At 57.6% G+C, this 20,744-nt stretch overlaps 2 protein-coding genes across 7 annotated transcripts; one reads left to right on the top strand and one right to left on the bottom strand.

The window, feature by feature from the left end:
• Positions 1 to 176: 176 nt before the first annotated feature.
• RARRES2 (retinoic acid receptor responder 2) lies at positions 177 to 3,576 on the bottom strand. 4 transcript variants are annotated; one of them, XM_081146758.1, is made up of 6 exons: positions 3,398 to 3,576; positions 2,362 to 2,559; positions 2,018 to 2,122; positions 1,027 to 1,122; positions 441 to 571; positions 177 to 298 (listed from the first exon to the last, which is right to left on the bottom strand). In XM_081146758.1, exons 2-5 carry the CDS (start codon positions 2,533 to 2,535, stop codon positions 452 to 454), a joined length of 495 nt encoding a protein of 164 aa, XP_081002884.1. In that variant the 5' UTR covers positions 2,536 to 2,559; positions 3,398 to 3,576; the 3' UTR covers positions 177 to 298; positions 441 to 451. The 4 variants fall into 4 exon arrangements, with proteins under 4 accessions (XP_081002884.1, XP_081002886.1, XP_081002885.1 ...); XM_081146760.1 differs by having other exon boundaries at positions 441 to 568; positions 3,398 to 3,571; XM_081146759.1 differs by lacking the exon at positions 3,398 to 3,576 and adding an exon at positions 2,930 to 3,021.
• Positions 3,577 to 11,874: 8,298 nt separating this feature from the next.
• Positions 11,875 to 17,380, top strand: REPIN1 (replication initiator 1). Of its 3 annotated transcripts, none has more exons than XM_081148123.1 (3): positions 11,875 to 12,529; positions 13,264 to 13,390; positions 14,744 to 17,380. In XM_081148123.1, exons 1-3 carry the CDS (start codon positions 12,491 to 12,493, stop codon positions 16,471 to 16,473), a joined length of 1,896 nt encoding a protein of 631 aa, XP_081004249.1. In that variant the 5' UTR covers positions 11,875 to 12,490; the 3' UTR covers positions 16,474 to 17,380. The 3 variants fall into 3 exon arrangements, with proteins under 3 accessions (XP_081004249.1, XP_081004250.1, XP_081004251.1); XM_081148124.1 differs by having other exon boundaries at positions 11,878 to 12,529; positions 13,193 to 13,390; XM_081148125.1 differs by lacking the exon at positions 11,875 to 12,529 and adding an exon at positions 12,929 to 13,055 and having other exon boundaries at positions 13,193 to 13,390.
• Positions 17,381 to 20,744: the final 3,364 nt, after the last annotated feature.

Below are 20,744 nucleotides of genomic sequence, written 5' to 3'. Positions count from 1 at the left end.
AGGTGTCCTGCCATATCTGGTCTCCTGCGGGAAGGAGGAGCACACGCCAGCCCCTGCCCCTGTTCTGGAGCCCTGCTCCCCCTGGGCTTTGCTTCCTCCTGTGAGTTTCCCAGCCTCACCTCACTCACCCCTACCAGTCAGCGGAGGAGACGAGAGTGCAGCAAGGGGAGGAGAGATGGCGGTTCTGAGAGCAGTTTTATTAGCTCCGGCATCATGGATGGTCCCCCCCGGGCCCGGGAAGGGAGGGCTGACTTTCACTGGTCGCCTCCCACAGCTGTCCAGAAAGCAAGATGAAATTCTGGAGGAAAGGAAAGAAACATTTGGGGGTGAGGGAGGCTGTTTTGGTCCTGGTCCAGCTTTAGGAGTTCCTCCCTCCCTCCCTCCTCCCACAGCCCGGCACCAGCCCTCGCTTCCATCCAGTCCCCCCCAGGGCCGCCTACCGGTCAGTGCCTCAGCCGGAGGCAGGTTTCTGGAGAAAGGCAAATTGTCCTGGGAAGTAGTATCTGTGGGGTCCCTCTCTGGCCTGCTCCACCCTGTGGCACTGGGCCTCCTGGTGCTCCTTGGGCCCCTGCTGGAACCAGCATCGCTCAGGTGGGAGCAGGGAACTAGAGGGCTGTCTGCCTCTGCCTGGTCCACCTCCTCACTCTTCACCCCTTTTCCCACTCCACCTCTGCTGAAGCCTTGCCTTTTTTCACCCCTCCTCACCCTCCCCACCCCTCCACCCCTCCCCACCCCTCCACCCCTCTCCACCCCTCCACCCCTCCTCACCCTCCCCACCCCTCCTCACCCCTCCACCCCTCCTCACCCTCCCCACCCCTCCACCCCTCCTCACTCCTCCACCCTCCACCCCCTCCACACCCTCACCCCTCCACACCCTCACCCTTCCTCACCCTCTCCACCTCTCCACTCCCTGTCCTTCCTCACTCTATCCAGACTTCTGCCTCTCAACCTCCCCCAAGGCCCAGCTTCTGTGGATCCTACCAGCCGCCTCCCCAACCTCTCTGCTTCTTCCTTGCCCACTCTTACCTGTTGAGCCTGCGTCTCTATGGGGCAGTGAACCATCCGGCCCAGGACTTTAGACTCAGTGTCCAGCTTGATGCAGGCCAGGCATTTTCGCTTTCTCTGGGGGGAGGGGCGTGGGGCCAGGAGAGGAAAGGGGTGAGGGGAGGCCCATGGCCTCATGAGGGTAGAGACTGGGGGCTGCCTGCAATGAGGTCCTTTCCCCTGCAGGCTCTAGAGCAAAGGGGCAACGGTCATGGTTTCAGGCGCAGCACAGCCTTGGACTGGGAAATTTCAGAAGTCAAACTATCCTGCAGTTTTCAAAACTAGAGAACTTGAGTGTGTGTGCGCGCGCACCCGTAGGCAGGAATCCTCCCTGAGTGGGGTATCCCCACCTGACTCCCACCAGATCCAATCTTCTGTCATCTATTATATTTATTTGCATTTTCTTGTCAGAGTTGATTTGAACACAAGGACTCTGGCACAGAAGTTGGAAAACCACTGGGATAAGCTGGTTCCTCCTTTAACAGATGGTGGGAACTGAGGCCGTCAGAGGACCTGCAAAGCCACAGGGCTGCCGCTTGGCAGAGTGGGTCTAGAAACCGGGTGGTTACATTCCCAGCCCAGGGATCTCCCCCATAGCAGGTTTTGCCCCCAAGGTGGCTGATTACAGTCAAACCCTGTTATGGATCAGACTAGGCTGGGCCATCTCCACTTGAAGACTCGCAGAAAACGGAATTCACCAGGCCTGGGGCTAGACCAACGCCACACCTGGGGCTTCAGCTATGACCTGGAGCCTGGGAGAGGAACTTGGGTGAAGTTGTCCTCCATCAGAGCAGCCCGCCTCTCGCTCCTGCTCATCCAGGCCCAGGCCACCCACACTGTCACTGCCACAGGCTCCATAGGGGGGTCTCCAACTTCAGGGCTTATAGCAGGATCTCCAGCCAAACCCAGTTACACACACCGGCACCTGAGCCGGTGCCCCATCACCCACGTATTCGTGCGTCGTCTCACTCACCCCATGGGGCTTGACCTTGCACTCAGCCTTCCTCCAGTCCTTCTTCCAGCAGTCCGTCTGCTGCAGGGTAAATTCCAGCCTCACGAAGGTCCCCGCCTGGGAGGGCTGCCCACAGACAGACAGACAGAGGAAGGCCAGCAGCCTGTTGAGCAGGCAGAGCAATTCCTGGATGTGACCTGTCCCTCCTCCCCGCAGCGAAGCAGCACATCCGAGCTGGTGGCTGGGGCAGTGGCCCTTCTCCAGAGATCTGGGTGCTCACAGAACCCAGGCACCTTTGCAGCCACTTCCTGGGTCTCTCGGGGTGCAGCCCTGGCCCCCTCCCTCCCAGGGGTGGGGCTGCTAACCATGTCCGTTGCACTGTCCACATTGGTCTTCTGGAAGGCCCACTGCACCCTTGGATGCCTGTGGAATTCCTCCAGGGCCACCTGCAGGCCCTGGTGCTGGGCAGCTGTGAGCTCGGCCCTGCCCAAGCCCACTGTGCCCAGCCACAGGGCCAGCAGGAGCAGCAGCTGCCACATGACTTCACCTCAGTCGCCCTGGTCCTGCAAAGGGTGTGTGTGATCCTCAGCTCTTCATACCAGCCAGGGGAGCCACCACCCCCCTGGCCCTGCACTGGGGTGGCCTAGCAGAGCTCTGGGCAAAGGTGGAGGGGCAGGGCGTGGCCCTTTGCCAAAATTCCCCTGGTATTCCCCTGTCCTTCCCTCTTCCCCACCCTGCCTCCCACTGTTCCTGGATCAAGCTCAGCCCTGGTCTGGCCCTGTCCTGGGTAGGTACTGAGTCGGCTCTTGTCCTTGGACGACAGGGAGACACTCCTGTTGCTCCTCTCTCCCTCCCTGCCCACCTTTTCTGGCCCCTTCTCTGCCCCCACTGCCCCAGTTGCCCCTAGAGCCCCCCTCAGCTTCCTCTCCCCACCCTGGGTCTACTGGCTCCTAGGTCCCAGCCTCTGGCCCTCATCCCCTCCCCTCAGTATAACTGCAGGGGAAAGACTGAGGCACAGAAAGGAGGCTGAATATTTCTGGAAGGATGTAAACACTTGGAGGGGCCAGAGCAGGGTGGGGACTGAGGATGCTTAACCCTCCCTGTGCTGGGACTGCCTGTCGCCATGGGTCCCACCCCTAAACCAGAGAAGGGGGTCTTGCCTGGGCCCCACCCTTGGCTATCTTCTTCAGGCAGATCCCCCCTCTGTTGCCTTTTTTTCTGGGCCTTCCACGCCACCCCTCTCCCAGCCCCAGGGCGTTGCCTTAAAGCAAGGGCTCACGGACAAGTTGACAAGCTTGGCTTTTGGACTGATTCCCTCTGCCTGTCCCTCTCCTCTCCACCCCCCCACCCCCTGCACCCCCCCAGACATCCAGCTGTCCCCAGCCTGCTCTCCCTCCTCACCTTGTCTCTGGTGCCTTGGGGTCTCTTCTAACTTCTCGCAGCGACTTTGCCAGTCGGTCAGCCTCTTCCCGGTCCCCCTGCCCCCCTCCCTCCTTCTGTTGGCCCCACCTCCTCCCACTCCCACCTCCTGGGCTCCCTCCAGTCCCCTGGGCCTCCCGAGGCTCCTCCCACCCCGTTAGGACCCGCCTTCCGGGCAGATCGCCCTCCTGAGCCTTTTCTTTCTGTCCCACCCTCCCGCTGCCCCAGGTCCTGCCGCCTGACCCTGGCCCTGACCCTGACCCTGACCCTGGCTGCTCACCCAGACAGGGAGGGGGAGCAGGGTGTCCAGGGAGCCGGGGCAGGCATCTTTTTTTGAGATGACGCTGGTGTCCGACAACCTCTACCACCAACACACAAGTCCAGCCTTGATCCTGCATGTCCCATCCTTGGTGGCAGTAGACCCAAGGGTCTCCCCCCCGCAGGTGTTAGGAGGCCGGCAGGACGCTGTGGTGGAATTCACAGGCCAGTGGGGAGTCAGGAAAACAGTGTCCAAATATTGGTTCGACTCCTGCACCCCTGAGTGGATCTGAGCCAGCTCTGGGGCCTCGCCCGGCAGTAACCCGGGGGACTGTTTCTCTGCCTCCAGGCCCTGTCCTAGTGACCGGACACAGAGGACGGCATTGAACTTCCAGCCCCGGAACTCCTGCTTCCGTCTCTGCAGGGTGGGTCACACACCCTGCCCTCGGGGTTGTCCTGAGGAGGAAATGAGGACATATATGGAAAGTGGCTGCTTGTGTTCTGGGTGCCAAGCGGGGTCAGAGACCGAGAGCGACATTAGCACGGGGACTTTGATTCCATCCGCCTGCTTTCGTTTGGCCCATTGCCCCCACCTGATGGCACTTGCATGCGGGAAAGCCTCTCTCTGGTCCCCGGCAGCGGTGGAGGCTGGGATGTTCCCCCGAGGTCCCCAGCCTCACCCCTGGCTCCCTTGCACCTGGCGCCTTCTGGTCCTGAGCCCCCTCAGGGTTCAGAGGGTGAGTCTCTTGCTCCCACGGGTCCCCCCGCCCCTGTAGGAACTCTGCTCAGTCACCACCGTGCCTTATGCACCATCTCCTAAAACATGTCGTGTGTCTCATCCTCCGTGTCTCCTCTTCCATCGACTTTCTCCTTGTGAACTTATAGCTTTTTATTTTTAAAAAAAGGTTTTTATTGATTTTAGAGAGAGAGGAAGGGAGAGGGAGAGAGAGAGAAACATCAATGATGAGAGCCATTGATCGGCTGCCTCCTGCACGCCCCCTGCTGGGGATCGAGCCTGAAACCCGGGCATGTGCCCTGACCAGGAATCGAACTGGGATCTCCTGGATCCTAGGTCGATGCTCAACTGCTGAGCCACGCTGGCCAGGCAAATCATAAGATTTTATCTTCTCTAACCAAGGACACTTAAGAGCAAATGGTTTACACATTGCAGACCTTCCTGGGACAGAATGGCCTAGGTAGGTCCTGGTCCCTTTTTTGTTGTTGTTAATCCTTACTCAAGGATTTTAAAAATATTTTTAATATTTATTTACTTATTTATCTTAGAGAGTATTGGGGGGGAGAAGAAGAGAGAGAGAAACATTGATGTGAGAGAGACACGTCGATCGATTGTCTCCTGCACGCACCCCAAGAGAGGCTGGGGAATCGAACCTGCAACCCAGGTACGTACCCTTGACCATGAATCGAACCTGAGACCCTTCCGTCCGTGGGCCGATGCTCTGATCACTGAGTCACACTGGCCAGGGCTTGATGACAATCTTTAAAAATGAAACTAACCAGAAGAAAACCCCTGACCCCTCTATACCCACATTTAAAAAAAAAATCAATTTTAGAAAGAGGAAGGGAGAGAGAGAGAGAAAAAAAACCCATTGATTGGTTGATGCTGCTCCAACCCACTGAGCCACACCTGCCCGGGCTCTATAAGCACATTTTGATGAATCCACATATTGAAAGACACACCTGAAAAGCTAATAACTATTCTGTTATAAGACAATCCTCTGAGACCTCCCCTAAGATTTCAGCCAGCCAAAGAAAGACAAAAAGCCTCAAGACGGAGGACCCACGGCAGCTCTGGCTGGAGCACACCCACGCCTTGTATCTCTGCTGTTTTTCTCCTAAACTCTAAGGGACCCCAGGAGACTTGCAACCAGGGGAGCAGTGGGCAGCGGCAACTCATTCCAGGCTCACCCCCTGAACCTGTCTCCAAGGCCCCCTGTTCCTCTGACTTCCCAGTGAGCTCATTTCTTTTAGTGTGACTTCTCTTTCTAGAGGGCCAAAGCACCCCGCCTAGGCTCTCTCCTGTTGCTTCTCTATCTTAAGCCCTTCCTTTGCGTCACTATCCCCAGCTTTAATAAACATACTCTCAAAATCACCTGCACTGGTGTCGTGAAATCTTTCCTACACGCGGCCAAGAACCCACCACTACAGGGGGACCCAAGGCAGACCCGCTCCGGGCCCAAACCCCATCTTAACGATAACATAACATACAATTAACATTTTAAAACTTGTAATGACTCTTTCAAGGAAATTCAGCAAACTAATCAAAGAAACGTGCACATTTGTTAAGTACATTTAAAAAGTCACTTTCATGAGTGAAAAATATTTTCCCCAAATCAAAGCGACCAGGAGGCAAATAACGAAGCTGAGAGTCAGGTGGATCCCCTACGAGCTCATCAGGCCTCACTCAAGGACCTATCACTAGGTGGAGACAGTGAGCATGACCTAGGTCCTTAAACTTCAGAGTCCCCTATTTTTTTCCAATTATAAGTCTGTGGAATCATTTTTCTTACATACTTGTGGTTGCCTGCGATCACTTTTTTGGTTCCTGAGTTAACCCTAAGAACTTCTCTTGACTCCGTCTGACCCATAAATCATGCCAATTTGTTGCAGCGGTTTTATACCCAGATGCGTGTTCGTCAGAACTGAAAACCGACACAGGCCCGGGTGATGAGCGGCATCTCAGCCAGCGGGAGAAGGCGCTGAGGGCAGTTTAGATGCTGGGAAATGAAACACTTTTCAAGCTTTTAAAAAAATTAATTTTAGCCCAGCTGGGCGTGGCTCAGCGGTTGAGCGTCAACCTAGGATCCAGGGGGTTGGGGTTCGATTCCCGGTCAGGGCACATGCCCGGGTTGCGGGCTTGATCCCCAGCAGGGGGCGTGCAGGAGGCAGCCGATCAATGACTCTCATCACTGATGTTTCTCTCTCTCTCCCTCTCCCTTCCTCTCTCTGAAATCAATAAAGATATATTTTTTTTAAAAATTAATTTTATTTAGTATATTATGTGTTAAATGTAGAAATTTAATAGACTGTTACTATGTAGTCAATATGCTACATTGTTGCGATTTCAAATACCATCCACAAAACAAACCTTAAATCCTGTTAAGAGGAAACTCAAGTTCTTAGGAGTGAAGGCTGCCCTGGCCGGTGGGGTTAGAGCATCGGCTCTTGCCCTGGAGGGTCGTGGGTTCGATTCCCAGTCAAGGGCAAGTACCTGGGTTGCAGGTTTGATCCCCTGCCCCAGTCCAGGCACATGAGGGAGGCAACCAATTGATGTTTCTCTCTCTCTCCCTCCCTCCCGCTCTAAAAATCATTGGTGATGATTAACAAACTCTGAAGGCACCACATTTAACTGTGACCCCAAATTCAGTCTCGAAACCTGTTAGGAGGCTCTGAGTTGAAGCCAGGTTTACACTTGGATTCCTCCAAGCCACCACGTGGCTTCGCTGGAGAGGAATCTGGGTAGGAAGGAGCCCAGGGCGGAGGCAGCGCTTCTGTTGTTGGTGAACACGGGCAGATGGTTTTCCCAAACAGCAGCACACGCCACTCACAGGAAACAAAACACTTGAAAACACACCTGCTTCTGCTAAACTGCAAAGACTGCGGAGATTCTGTTTAGAATTTCCTTGTCTTTCCAAATCGAGCTTGGCAGTCAGCGGATTTTAAATCAGGACTGGATACACCCTGGCTCCTAACTCCGTCTTTGCAATTAATTTGAGGAAAGTAGAATCTGATCCCAGCCCGGAGTAGAGCAAGACAGACCATTGTAATAATAGATGGGGTTTGCCCTTGAAAGGGTAGATTGGAGATCTGTAGATTGCTAGGGAAAGTCAAACACTTTCTTTCCCGGCTGAGACACCAAGAGGGTTTGGTCCAGCATTTCCTGGCAATGTCTGGTCCTAAGACCAAATCACCTCGGGGTGGCAAACGTGGTTGCCAGGGAGGGGAACACCCTCCCCCCCCAGGAGCCACAGGCTCCCTAACGGGCCCTGCATTCCTGTTAATCTGAAATAATGTTCCAGATAGAAGAGTATGTTTAAGGCACTGCCTCCAACAATGAGTCCTTCAAGTCCCTCAAATACGAGAGTACAGATGCCAAGTTTCCTTCTTTTTTAAAAAAAATCCTCACCCAAGGATATGTTTTTATTGATTTTTAGAGAGAGAGAGAAACATCGACGGGTTGCCTCCCCTATGCGCCCTGACCGGGAATCGAACCCACCACCTTTGGTGTGCGGGACGAAGCTCCAACCAACTGAGCCACCCGGCCAGGGCGAGACTCAAGTTTTCTCTTGAGTTCCTCTCACATACGGACTTGAATTTTTCTATAAGAAAAAGCGGTATTTCCTCTCCCTAAAATTTCTGCGGGGTCCTAGCACCTGCTCAGGCGGCAGCCAAGGGGGGCCGTGTGAGGTTGGCTGGCGAACAGCCGGCTGGGCGGCTGCCAGGGCCGCTCCGGGGGGGCTCATGGAATCCGCTCACCCCAGGGGCCGGGCTCCTTACAGTTCCTCACGCACTTGGCCCGCAAAACACTTACTGAGTACACACCACGGCCGGACACCTTTCTAGGGGCCGGTTAAAAAGACAGACAGGACAACCCCCGGCCTCGTGGTAGGTAAGCGGACAAAAGCCATCTAGCCGAATACATGCCTAACCGATTTCAAGTAGGTGGAAAGCGCTATGCAGAACAGTAAGACCAAGCGGGGGGCTTGATGGTGACAGGGCAGGAGTGGGTGGCCGGCTTGTCCAAGCCCTGTCTGTGGAACCTGTGGCGATGGCCTTATATGGCAAAAAGGGACCGCCGATGGGATTAAGCTAAGAATTTGGGGATGGGGAGATTATGTTGGGGAGACAGAATTTAAAAACAAAATCTGCCCACCCAGGAAAGCTCCGCGCAGAGGTAGAGAAAGGGGACAGTTTTATTATTTAATAAGCATCAGGGCAGAATGAGACGCCCATGACGGGCGACCGCAAAGACCTGGAGGACCCTGAGCTGCTCCACAGCTCAGGTGCGAGGACTCGACCACGTGTCACACAGAGCTCACCCTAGATTCACCTGGAAACAGGGCAGCCACCTGCGCTCGAGAATTGCCTTTACCCAGAGGAAAAGCACACTTCTCATATCTTTACCACGGGAGGTAGTTTGGCAGCTTGGAGCCAGGTGTCCACCCAGGTTAGGCCCCCAGCCTCCCCTGGGCACTGGGAGACCGGGCCCCATCTCCCTAGATATTTACATTTCAAAGAGATGGCTCCAGGGTCCCCGTCTTACTCACACAGGCATCTCAAAGAGAGAGGAAAATTCACAGTAAGCTTTCTAAGGAAAGGGTGGTGGTTGTGGGGAAAGTCTCTCCCTTTCTAAAAGGACCAGGGAGAACGCAAACTTCTCTTTCTTAGTTTTAATTTGTATTTGCCCTTACAACTGACCCGGGTTATCTGGGCGCGCCCTGGATGTAATCACGACGGTCCTGATAAGAGGGAGGCGGCGAGACATACGACCACGGCCGAGACCGAAGGCTATGTGACCAGCCCTAGCTGGCGTGGCTCAGTGGTTAGAGTGTCGTCAGGTGCACAGAAGGATCCCGGGTTCGATTCCCGGTCAAGGGCACATATACGGGTTGCAGGTTCGACCCCTGCGTTGGGAGGCAACCAATCGAGGTGTCTCTCTCACATCAATGTTTCTCTCTCTCCTCTCCCCCCCCCCACTCTCTTTGAAAATCAATGGGGAAAATGTCCTAACATGAGGATTAAGAAACAACAAGGCGATGCAGCTCTAAAGGCTGGAAGAGGCAGGGAAACAGTCTCCCTCGGGGCCTTAGGGCCTCCGGAGGGAGAGGGGCCCTGCGGACGCGTTGATTTCTGCCCAGTGAAGCCGACTGACCTCTGAAACTGCAGGGGAATCAATGTGTGTCGTCTTAAGCGACCACGTTTGTGGCAATTTCTTACAGCAGCCACGGGAACGAGTAGGTGAGTATACAGGTGGCAGGTGCGTGTTTTGAGGAGAGGATACTTGGGCTCTGAACCGAATAAAGCCAAAGGCTGACCGTATATAAAGCTCTGAAGAAAGAGCATCCTAGGCAGACAGAACTGCAACCCCCAAGGCCCTGAGGGCCATGAGCTGTTGTGGCTGGGGCAGGGCGTCCAGCAGGACCCCCACGACCGGGAGCCAGAGAGCCAGGCACGGTCAGTCTAGACAGAGCCCTAGAGGCTGTGGCAGGGGTTTGCAAAGGTTTCAAATTGTGACAGAAGCCACCTGATCTACGTTTAAAAGGGTTAATCTTATTCGGGAGGCCAGGCTCCAGGGGGCCGTGCGGGGCCAGGTGGGAGCAGTGGCCGGCCACGGGGAGAGGTGAGAAGTGGTGAGCAGGCCTCACAGCCCTGGTGCCCTCACAGGGAACCTGAGACGGCTGCCTGGTTCCCTTCTGACCAATCACGTTCTTTGTCTTTTAGAAAAAAACCCGCACCCCTGGAACTAGATATGCAGCGGCAGAGTGTCCGGTGCCGCAGAGTTACGGGTGACATCTGATCCCAGTCTAGGGCTGCTCTTACAGGGTCCGTCCTGGCCAGGCACTCGGCATGTGTTGTGCCTTTAAGGATATTTTTAGAGCTGCAGCAGCAGGAGCCGCTGATCTTTTCCTGGAGTTTCCACATGACCCAGCAAGACTGTGCTCACCTGAGATGCCAGCCTGGGGCAGTGAGGGCCTCGCCCAGGGCGGGCCTTGGTGGCTGTCTCTCCAGGTCCCTATGCTGAGAGGGCTCACGGGTGGAGGGCGGTGTGAGCACCCACAAGCGACGGTGCCAGTGTGAGGCCCTCCCAGGGGACGTGGCCTCCACCACGGCGAGCGTGGTGTGTGCTTTCCGCCTCCTTCCCACACTCCCCGCAAACACATGGAAGAGGCTCGGGGAGTCCCCCGCTCTGCCTTCAGGATGCCATCTGCTGCAGGAGTTAACAATGCAGTAAGTTCCGCTAGAATGGAGTTTTCCTCTCTTCTCTCTGTTCCCTAGTCTCTTCCAGGTTTTCAACAGCCACCCATTCAGAAGTTGTCAACAAGCATTTGGTTTTATTTCATTTTTAAGTTCTAGAGAGGCCGCCACCCCTGAACCAGGGTTGTAAGGCGCCGTGGGAAAACAGCACGGACCATTTCTGCCTGGCTCACCATCAGGCCAGGACCTGGCACGGTGGCAGATGGTGGACGCTGGTTAAATATTTGTTGGATGTACAAGCGGGGACTGGAACAGTCTGTCTCCAAGAGGTGGATGGAGTATTTCCTTTTGCGGATACAGGGCTGCTTCTTTTATTATTTTATTATTATTTTGTTAATCCTCACACGAGGATATTCTTTCCATTGCTCTTTAGATAGAGCAGAAGGGAGGGAAGGGGGAGAGAGAAATATCGATGTGAGAGAGACACACTGACTGGCTGCCTCCTGCACATGCCGACCCAGGTATGTGCCCTCGACAGGGACTTGAACCAGAGACCCTTGGGCGAGAGGGTGGCCACTCTTAACCACTGAGCCACACCAGCCAGGGCAGGGCTGCTTCTAAACAAGACTTGGGCATCTTCATAGAGGGTCTCTGGAGACATAAAAGATGAATCTATAATGTCATAAAAAACCAAAAATTTGAACAATTTACTTGTGCATAGCCTGCCATTAAGAAGTGTTATAAAAGAATCCCTAATACAAAGCAGGGAAATTCATAGTAGCGTTAAGTGAAAAGGGCAGAATCCATCTTTGCGCGGCAATATCCCAGTTATGACCAATATCCATAGATAAGCGTAGAAAACACACACCAGAGGACACATACCAAAATATTTAATGGAATTCACTCTAGGAGGTAAAAGTAGGAGAGATTTTTTTTATGTCCTATTTCCTACTTATGAAATAGATTTAAAAAGCGTTTTTAGAATCTTTGTACGGTTAGAAAATGGCCTTTGTTGGAAAGCATGAAAGCACATGAACACTACCAGCCTGGAAACCCCAGGGAGAGTTTCGCCGGGACGGCCACGGCCACCTGCTCGCGGGGGAGTCCCGGCCCGGCTCGCACCTGCCTGCGCACCAGCCGAGCGTCTCCCAGCCCCAGGCCCCGGAGCCAGGGCGGCCCCGCCCGCGGGAGCCGCGCTCCGCTGATTTCTGGAACGCACGGCGTTCCCTCGGCGATCGGGCCTCTTCGGTCTCCGCTTCTGCTCCAACCAGAAGCCAGACTCTGGCGCCCGGCGCGCCGCCCCCGGCCCGCGGATGCCAGCGCGGCTCAGACCGCGTGGCACCGAGACTCCGCAGCTCGGCCAAGGTCAAGGTGGCCGGAGCGTGCAGGGCGAGGCCCGGGGGTGGCGCGGGGGCGCGAGCGCCCTCTCCCAAGGCTCGGGGGAGCTTGGAGACTGTAGAAAGCCCAGGAGGCTGGGTCTGGCCGAGTGACAAGCCTGGCCACTCGGTCCCCCAGGGACGCGCGTCCTCCATAGGGACAAAGGGTCGGGAAACTTGAGCCCGGCCGGTTCTGGAAAAAGCGAGGCTGTGGTCTCCATGGCAACGGAGTCGGGCCCTCGGCGGCCTCCCCCTGCCCGGCCCGCGAGGGGGCGCTGGGAGCGGCGAGGGACCCAGCTCCGCGGGCACCGCTGCCAGGCGCGCCCCGCCCTCTGGCCGCAGCCGCCGGCCGGAGCCCGGGACTGACCCTCGGCAGCTTCTGTAGTCACGTGGCGCTGGGAACCGGCGGGGGGGGCTGGGCACGGGCCTGGCAGTGGTGAACTCGAACCTGCTGCTGCCGCCGCGGCTGGGGCGGGGAGCGCGGGGCAGGCGCCCGCTCGCCGGCCTCATGGACGCGCCACGCGCCTCCGCGCACCCCGCCGGAGAGGTTCGTCCTGGGCAGGGCGCGGGGCTCCACGCGGGCCCGCGGCGGGGGCGGCCCGTCCCGCCGAGCGCGTGACCGTGTGCGCACTGTGTGTGGGGGGGGCACAAGCCGACCGAAGTGGGGGGAGACCCTGCGCACCTGCGCACAGGCTCCCTGGGGCGCGCTCTGCGCGGGGACCCGAAAGGGCCCACTAGGGGGGTGCGGGCGCACGGGGTGGGGGTGGGGGGCACGCGCGGACACAAAAGGGGGGTGTGGGGTCTCCGCGACCCTTTGCCTTCCAGGACGCGCCAGGGGCTTCTGACGGGGCCCTGGCACCCTAGCTCGCCTGCGCAGCCCCTGGGAAACGGGCCTGGAATGCCTGGGGGGGGGGAGGGGGAGGGGAGCCAGCGGGGATTCCAGAGTTGCTGCCACGGTCCGGCCTTTGGCCATCAGCGTGGAGCATTCCTGCTGTGACCTTACCAGTGGAGGAAGTGACCCCAGAACGCAGCCCTGCGTTTCCTTGGTGCAGGGGACACATTTATTTATTCATGTAATAGCTGTTAAGGTCACTTTGCCGGCCTGGTGTGGGGCTTGGGTGGGGGAAGGGTTGTGGCTGGCGAGGACACAAAGATGACTGCCCTGGCAGAGCGCAGAGCCTCACGCCTGTTTTCTCTCCCCTCCCCGCAGGTAAGGCTGGCCTCTCTGCAGTCGGAGGCCTGAGCTCTGCCATGGGGGTAGGGGTGTCCTTACTCCTGCAGTTTTCTCTGACCTCTGGGGGCTACCAGAGTGTGGGCCGAAGCAGGCGCTACAGCCGCCGAAGTATCCCCAGGAGCATCTCCAGCAGCAGCTGGAAGAAGCCTCATCTCCAGCTCCACAGCCTCCAGGGTAGAGTCAGGCCTTCTTTGTTGGGTTCCCAGTCCATCCCACAGCCCCAGCGCTCAGGCCTCCCCATCCGGGGAAGGAAGGTGCCTGTGGGTGGGGGAAGGATCCCATTCTCATGTCCTGGAGCCTTCCCTGCGCTGGGCTCAGTCTGGCGGTTGGGAATGAGTCACATCTGATCCTCAGAGGAGTGCAGACTCTAGGGAGTTCAAGAGGATGTGTCTGGAGCTTTTGAACAGGGAGTGAGGGTCCCTTAGGGGTCTAATCACCACCCCATACTTTAGTGGGTGTAGGAGGCTCTCCTGCAGGAATCTGGGCTCCCTGGCACTTTGGAGTTGCTGAACGTGGGGCAGCCCCTGGCAGGGCTGGGGCAGGACCAGACAAGGGGACAGACAAAAATCTCCTTTCCTCTCCTCTTGCCCCAATAATCCCTTCCAACCCGAGGGAGGGCCTCGGGCCCCCGAGGGCAGCAGGCTGTGGGCGTTCCTTGGATTTGGGAGAGTTTTCCTTCCTTCGATGTCCTCACCATGCCTGTGTGGGTGGAGGGGGGGCAGGCCTGCAGAATGTGGACACAGTCCGGACAGGCGGTGGCCTGGCCTTGTGCTGGGAGTAGCATCAGCTCCCCTCCTGTTCCCAGCGGGCTGTTCTCACTCAATCTCCTGGCTTCCACCCTGAGAGACTGAGTCAGGGAGGCTGAGAAGGCCTCCGCGTGCTGCGATTAACATCAGGGAGGAGATAACAGGAGTGAAAGGCTACAGAAATTTCTGTGAGAGCCTTACAAACCCAGGTTTTAAGAGGAAAGCACACTGGCCTGGCAGTTTAGAACATCTGCCCCCTCGTCCTGGTTCTGTTGTTGGTTTGCTGTGTCTCCCCCGGCCAGTCCTGTCCCCTTTTATGCTTCACGGTTCCTTTGTCTATCAAACAGGGAGCTTAATGTTTGCTCCTCCAGCCCCAGAGTTGCGGTGAAGCTCAGTTGTGGCAACAGGAAGTCGCAGGGCCAGGAGAGGGCGGCAGGGCCGCGCTTGGAAAGAGCGTGAAGCAGGGCAGGGAGAGGTGATTCGTTTTCTGGCGAGGCAGGGATGTTTGTGGAGCCAACACTGGAGTGTTTACTCCATGCCAGACACGTGGCAGCAATAGGGGGGTTCCAGGAAGTGTCAGGGTCGTTAAAGGCTCATGACAAATATACTTGAAATGTGTCTAGAAGCCCAAGACTGAACTAATATAGGATGTAGAAGAGTAGCCGAGATTCAAGGGCTCTAGGAGTCCAGCGGGCGAGCTCCTTGGGGGGGGTGGTGACAGCGAGGGAGGAAGGGGTGGGCCCAGTGGCCCTCTAGCCTGACTGTGCTTTTCCACCCACAGCTGAGGAAGGACCGATGCTGGAACGACGCTGCAGGGGCCCCCTGGCCATGGGCCCAGTCCAGCCCCAGCTCCTTTCTGGGCCCTCCCGGGAGTCGCCCCAGACCCTGGGGAAGGAGCCCCGCGGGCTGAGGTTACAAGGCCCCTCGGTGGCCCAGTCGGGCAGCCAAGCCGCAGGTCAGGTCCATCGCTGTGCCCACTGTCGAAGGCACTTCCCGGGCCGGGTGGCCTTGTGGCTTCATGCCCGACGTTGCCAGGCCCGGCTGCCCCTGGCCTGCCCGGAGTGCGGCCGTCGCTTCCGACACGCCCCTTTCTTGGCGCTGCACTGCCAGGTCCATGCGGCCGCCACCCCGGGCCTGGGCTTCGCCTGCCACCTCTGCAGGCAGAGCTTCCGAGGCTGGGTGGCCCTGGTTCTGCATCTGCGGGCCCACTCGGCTGCCAGGCGGCCCATCGCCTGTCCTGAATGTGAGAGACGCTTCTGGCGGCAAAAGCAGCTTCGAGGGCACGTGCGGAGGTGCCACCCCCCTGCCCCCGAGGCCCGGCCCTTCATATGCGGCAACTGCGGCAGGAGCTTTGCCCAGTGGGACCAGCTAGTTGCGCATAAGCGGGTTCACGTAGCCGAGGCCCTGGAGGAGGCAGCGGCCAAGGCTCTGGGGCCCCGGCCCCGGGGCCGCCCGGCGGTGACGGCGCCGCGGCCGGGCGGAGACGCGGTGGACCGGCCCTTCCAGTGCGCCTGCTGCGGGAAGCGCTTCCGCCACAAACCCAACCTGATCGCGCACCGCCGCGTGCACACGGGCGAGCGGCCGCACCAGTGCCCCGAGTGCGGGAAGCGCTTCACCAACAAGCCCTACCTGACCTCGCACCGGCGCATCCACACCGGCGAGAAGCCCTACCCGTGCACCGAGTGCGGGCGCCGCTTCCGCCACAAGCCCAACCTGCTGTCTCACAGCAAGATCCACAAGCGATCCGAGGGGGCCGCCCCGAGCGCCCCCGGCTCAGGGAGCCCCCCGCTTTCAGCCGCCCCCCCGGAGGCCTCGGCAGAGCCCACGCCAGAGGCCCCGCTGAGACCTGCCCGGGAGCCTGCCCCCGAGCCTCCGCTGGAGGCCCCCCGAGAGGCCCCCCGGGACCAGGCGGCAGCCCCCCCAACTCTCTACGGCTGCGATGACTGCGGGAGGAGCTTCCGGCTGGAGCGCTTCCTGCGGGCGCACCAGCGGCAGCACACGGGCGAGCGGCCCTTCGCCTGCGCCGAGTGCGGGAAGAACTTCGGCAAGAAGACCCACCTGGTGGCGCACTCGCGGGTCCACTCTGGGGAGCGGCCGTTCGCCTGCGAGGAGTGCGGGCGCCGCTTCTCCCAGGGCAGCCACCTGGCGGCGCACCGGCGCGACCACGCGCCCGAGCGGCCCTTCGTCTGCCCCGACTGCGGCAAGGCCTTCCGCCACAAGCCCTACCTGGCCGCGCACCGGCGCATCCACACGGGCGAGAAGCCCTACGCCTGCCCCGACTGCGGCAAGGCCTTCAGCCAGAAGTCCAACCTGGTGTCCCACCGGCGCATCCACACGGGCGAGCGCCCCTACGCCTGCCCCGACTGCGACCGGAGCTTCAGCCAGAAGTCCAACCTCATCACCCACCGCAAGAGCCACATCCGCGACGGCGCCTTCTGCTGCGCCATCTGCGGCCAGACCTTTGACGACGAGGACAAGCTCCTGGCCCATCAGAAGAAGCACGACGTCTGAGGGCAGGGGCGCCGCTGGCGTGGAGCGATGCAGCGGGGCCATGGGGGGGGGGCTGTGCTGTGCTGGTGCAGCAGGGGCTGGAGAGGCGGGGAGCGAGGGGACGTTGGAGAGGGAGCCCCCCTCCCCCCCCCAGGCCAGGAAACCCACTGCAGAGCACAGGGACCCGCCTCCAGCTGGCGTTTGCTAAGGTTCAGTCCTCACTGTCCTGTGCCCTGGAAAAGTAGCAATAGCACCTGGACCTGCCCCTTAGTGTCTGTCTTCTGCTGGAGGGGCCACCGGTGGACAGGATGACCCTTCCCTGGTGTTAACGCCTTAAAGTCCCAGTCTTTTATTATGAGCTCCTTAGCTCTGTGTTGTTTTTTTTTCCAAGTAGATGTGGTACAGTCCTTAGAAAGGAGCAAAGCGGACCAGCTGGATCCACCTGGGAGAACCTGCTGGCCTTGTTAGGCAGCCCTGGGAGGTGAAGCCGAGCTGCTCTGACCTGTCCCACCCCATCCCTCCTGCCTGCCCCTGCACTGGCACCCAGACTTGGAGGGGCCGCTCTTGTCTGAACGCCCCAACCCTCCTCACACCTTCCAGAACCCCACAGGTTGTGGAAGGACTGCCCCACTGACAGCAGAGGCTCAGCTGACGGGAAGATGGGGTGAGTTTCCTTTTCAGCACTTCTAGTGTCCGGATGCTCCAGCCTCTGCTTGCGCACTTAGGTGACAGGGAGTCCCCACCTCCCAAGGCCCCGGTTCTATTGTAGGATAATTCTAATTGTTAGAAGTTCCTCCTTATAATGAATGAAATCTGCTTTCCTATCATTTCTACCTATTGGGCCTTGTTTTGTTCTCTGGAACTAAACAGAACTACCACTTACCCTTCTTTTCAAACTAGAGAATAAAGATTTGGTTTTAGAACTGGCGGCTGAGATGAGAAGTGTTCCTTTCTCCCGGAGCTGTGTCTTTGGAGGGAGGAGGGAGCGGCTTGCTCTGCTCCGAGGAAGGGGGTGCTGGGCTGGAGGGGGGCTTGGTAACAGGCTAAATGCCCTGCCTTGAGCCCCTCTGTCCCTGCTTCCAGTTCTTCCCCAGGGAAGGCCAGGCACATTCAGCTAGTGGGGCTAGTTCTCGAGGGGTTCAGCCTCCTGTGGGGCCCGGTCAGGCTTGTTGGGTGCCAGCTATCAGGGGGAAAAGTTATGATTTGTGGTGCCTCCCTGGCTGGCCTGCCTCCGTGCCCCACATCTGTTACTGTGGATGCTTCCTGGCACTGTTGTTTCATGCAAATATGATTGCCTGTTTTTGACCAGTATCCATAGGCCCTTTTCCTGCCAGTCTTAGTGATTTCTGCACAGGTCACCGACACCTGGCAAAGACGGGTGCATTATAATGACAGCCACAGCTTGTCTGTGTGAGTGCCACCTTGCAAAGAAGCGTTCCTAAATTATCTCACGTAGTCCTGGTGCCGTAGGTGCTCTTCTTTTACTGACAAATGCACTCGCTCAAGGTCACATAACCGGTGATTGATTGCCAGGGGTTAGTGTGACTCCTGGAACCTGTGCTTTGACCACCGCCATGGAGTGCGTGCTGCCTCCGGTGAAGGTAAGTATTCAGTGCCTACTGTGTGCTTGATGTCGGGAGGGACGTGGAGAGTTTACAAAGATAAGCCCCCATCCTTTCCCTTAGGAGGCCTGTCTGGGGTGCACATACATGTGTAGACAAGTAATGAGAGAGATGGACGGGCATGTGTGGGGCTCCCAGGGTGGAGGAAGGAAGCAGGCAGCTTCCAGGCCTCATACTGGCATATGGGGGGTTAGGGGGCCACTTAAAAGCCTGCGTAGTTGATGGCAAATTGGCTTTCAGAGCCTGGGGGCATTGCATCTAGAAAGCCTCACTTAAATGTGTCTAAGGGAGCTGAGGGCTTCAAGGGAAGGGAGCAGTATGTTATGGGGGGGGTATCAGCAAATTAGATGCTGAGGTGATGGTCACGGAGCAGGAGACAAGTCCTTGGGCACCTAGGGTTACTATTTGTGGGGGGTGTCAGAGAAAAAGATGAGAGAGAGGGAATCTGACCAGGGGTCCTGACTTTTTGAAAAGTCGCCTTTAAAGGAAACGCCTGGTGTGTGGGGGAGGTAGGCGTTGAGTGTCCTCTCCCACTATGCTGTCCACTGCTTTTGGTTAGAGATGTTGGGGGGGGGCAAGGGTCAGGGAACGCCACAGAAGTGGCCTTGAGGGGGCTGGTAAGGCAGGACCAAGCGAACTTGTCCATAGTTCCTGAGTCCCGTGGGGAGCCAGAGGGTCCCAAGCTGTCTCGAAGGAGGAATTGCCTGGGTTGGATGGGTCAATGCTCTGCTGACAGGAGCTGCCCTTCTGTTCTGAAGAGCCCTGGGCTTTTTTTTTTCTTTTCCTTTTTTCTTCTGCAATTACAGAAGAATTCAATTATCTTGTCAAAATTAAACAATGCAGATATACTTAGATGTATTTTTTAATGTGGAAGTCTTTCATTCCCTCCCCTCCACCCTCCATATCATTTCTCGAGGTAGGGAATTGAAGGGCATGTCTTTGCAGAATTTTTTTCTGTGCATTTCCAGATATGTATATATAGCCTCCCCCTTTTTTACTTTATGGAAATAGGACCCCAGCTATGCTTCATTCTTTCTACCCTTGAGATAATCTTGGTCATGAAATGTCAATTTGGAGGAAGTCTCTCACTCTGCAGAGGAGGCAACAGGCCCATCGAGTGACAGTGGCTTTCCCACTTGAAGCCAGTAGCAGATCTGGAACTAGAACATTAATTCACAGCCTTTGCTAGGTAATCTAGAAAATAAAGAGATGAGACTCTAAATTAGAGCCTTTAAAAAATATATATATGTCTTTATTAATTTCAGGGAGAGGAAGGGGGAGAGAGAGGGGGAGAGAGAGAGAGAGAGAGGAGAGAGAGAAACATCAATGATGAGAGTCATCGAAGGCTACCTCCTGCATGCCCCCTACTGGGGCTCTATCTAGCCTGTAACTGGGGCATGTCCTCCGACCCGGAATCGAACCCTGATCTCCTGTATCATAGGTTGATGCTCTACCGCCGAGCCACCCCTGCGGGGCTGATGGCTTAGCGATGCCTTCTGTGTAGGGTTACTTTACAAATGCTTCTACAGTCAATAGAGCGGATTAGGGTCCCGCAAAAACCCAGTAAGGTGTGTCTGCAACTCTTTTACAGATGAGTAAGTCACAGTCCAGAGACACAAAAGTGTCCTTTGGAAAAAGTGCACACAAAGTTTGCGGTCAAACTGCTAGAATCTCGGTCACCAGTTTCTGTTGCGTGAAGAGGCTACACAGGAGCTGGGCCCCCGGGCAAATGCTTCCCAGGCAGCTGCTGACTTTAATTTGAATAACGGCTGAGCATTAAGATTTGTAGCACATCTCAGAGCCCAGCTTCACTTTGTATCAACCTCCTGTCCCAAAGCAGCTCCAGAGAGCATCCTGCCAGCGCCAGCGGAGCTGAGCTGAGCTGAGCTGCGCTGAGCTGGCTCCCGTAGAGGTGGCAGCGTGAGGAATTTTATTGACACAAAGAAGCATTTCCTTCCAATTAGAGGAAATTCTTCCTGAAGGTTTCTGGGAACGCAGCACCCTCCTTGGCCATCTGGACCCTGCCACTAAATCAGCAGTGACACCTCCGCAGGTCGCTGTTTCCTCGACGAGAAGGCGAGGGGTTGGGTAGAAGGACGGCTGAGTCTTGCGGAGACCCCGGGATCGCTCGTCACGCGCCCGCGGAGTGCAGGGCCGCGCGGGGGCGGAGGGCGATTTCTCTCCCGTCACACGAGACACGTACGTCTCACTCGAACACGGGGTGCGCCGTGGTTCCGAGCACCGCCACCCTGTCACATGCACACTCAGGGGCGCGCGTCCGAGCGGGGTTCCTGCTGCTTCCCCCGGTTCCCGGCTCCAGGAGCGTGGGACTGGCTGCGTGGGTTGCACAGCGCGGGGCTGCGGGGCGGGGGCTGGCGGAGGCAAGAAGCGGGTGCCCGTCGGGTCGCGGTCCCTCCTGGCCTCGCCCCCGCCCCTCCTCCCCTCGAAGCCCTGGGCGGGGGTCCGGAGCCCCGCTGCCAAAGCGTTAACACGCGCTGGGCGCCCGGAGGCCCCGAGGGAGGCGAGGTGAGCCCGCCTACCCCGGCTATTGGCTCCGGAGAACAAAGGGGCCGCCCCGCCGGCTTCTCCGATAGGGCCGAGCTGGTCATCTGAGCGCGGCAGCCAATCAGACGGCGGGGCGGCCCTGGGGATGGTCAGGCCCACCAGCCA

The sequence above is a fragment of the Miniopterus schreibersii genome, assembly GCF_964146895.1.
Source record: "Miniopterus schreibersii genome assembly, chromosome: 9".
Classification (NCBI taxonomy): domain Eukaryota; kingdom Metazoa; phylum Chordata; class Mammalia; order Chiroptera; family Miniopteridae; genus Miniopterus; species Miniopterus schreibersii.
The sequence above is the reverse complement of the archived record's forward strand: the minus strand, read 5'-3'. Positions and strand labels throughout refer to the sequence as shown.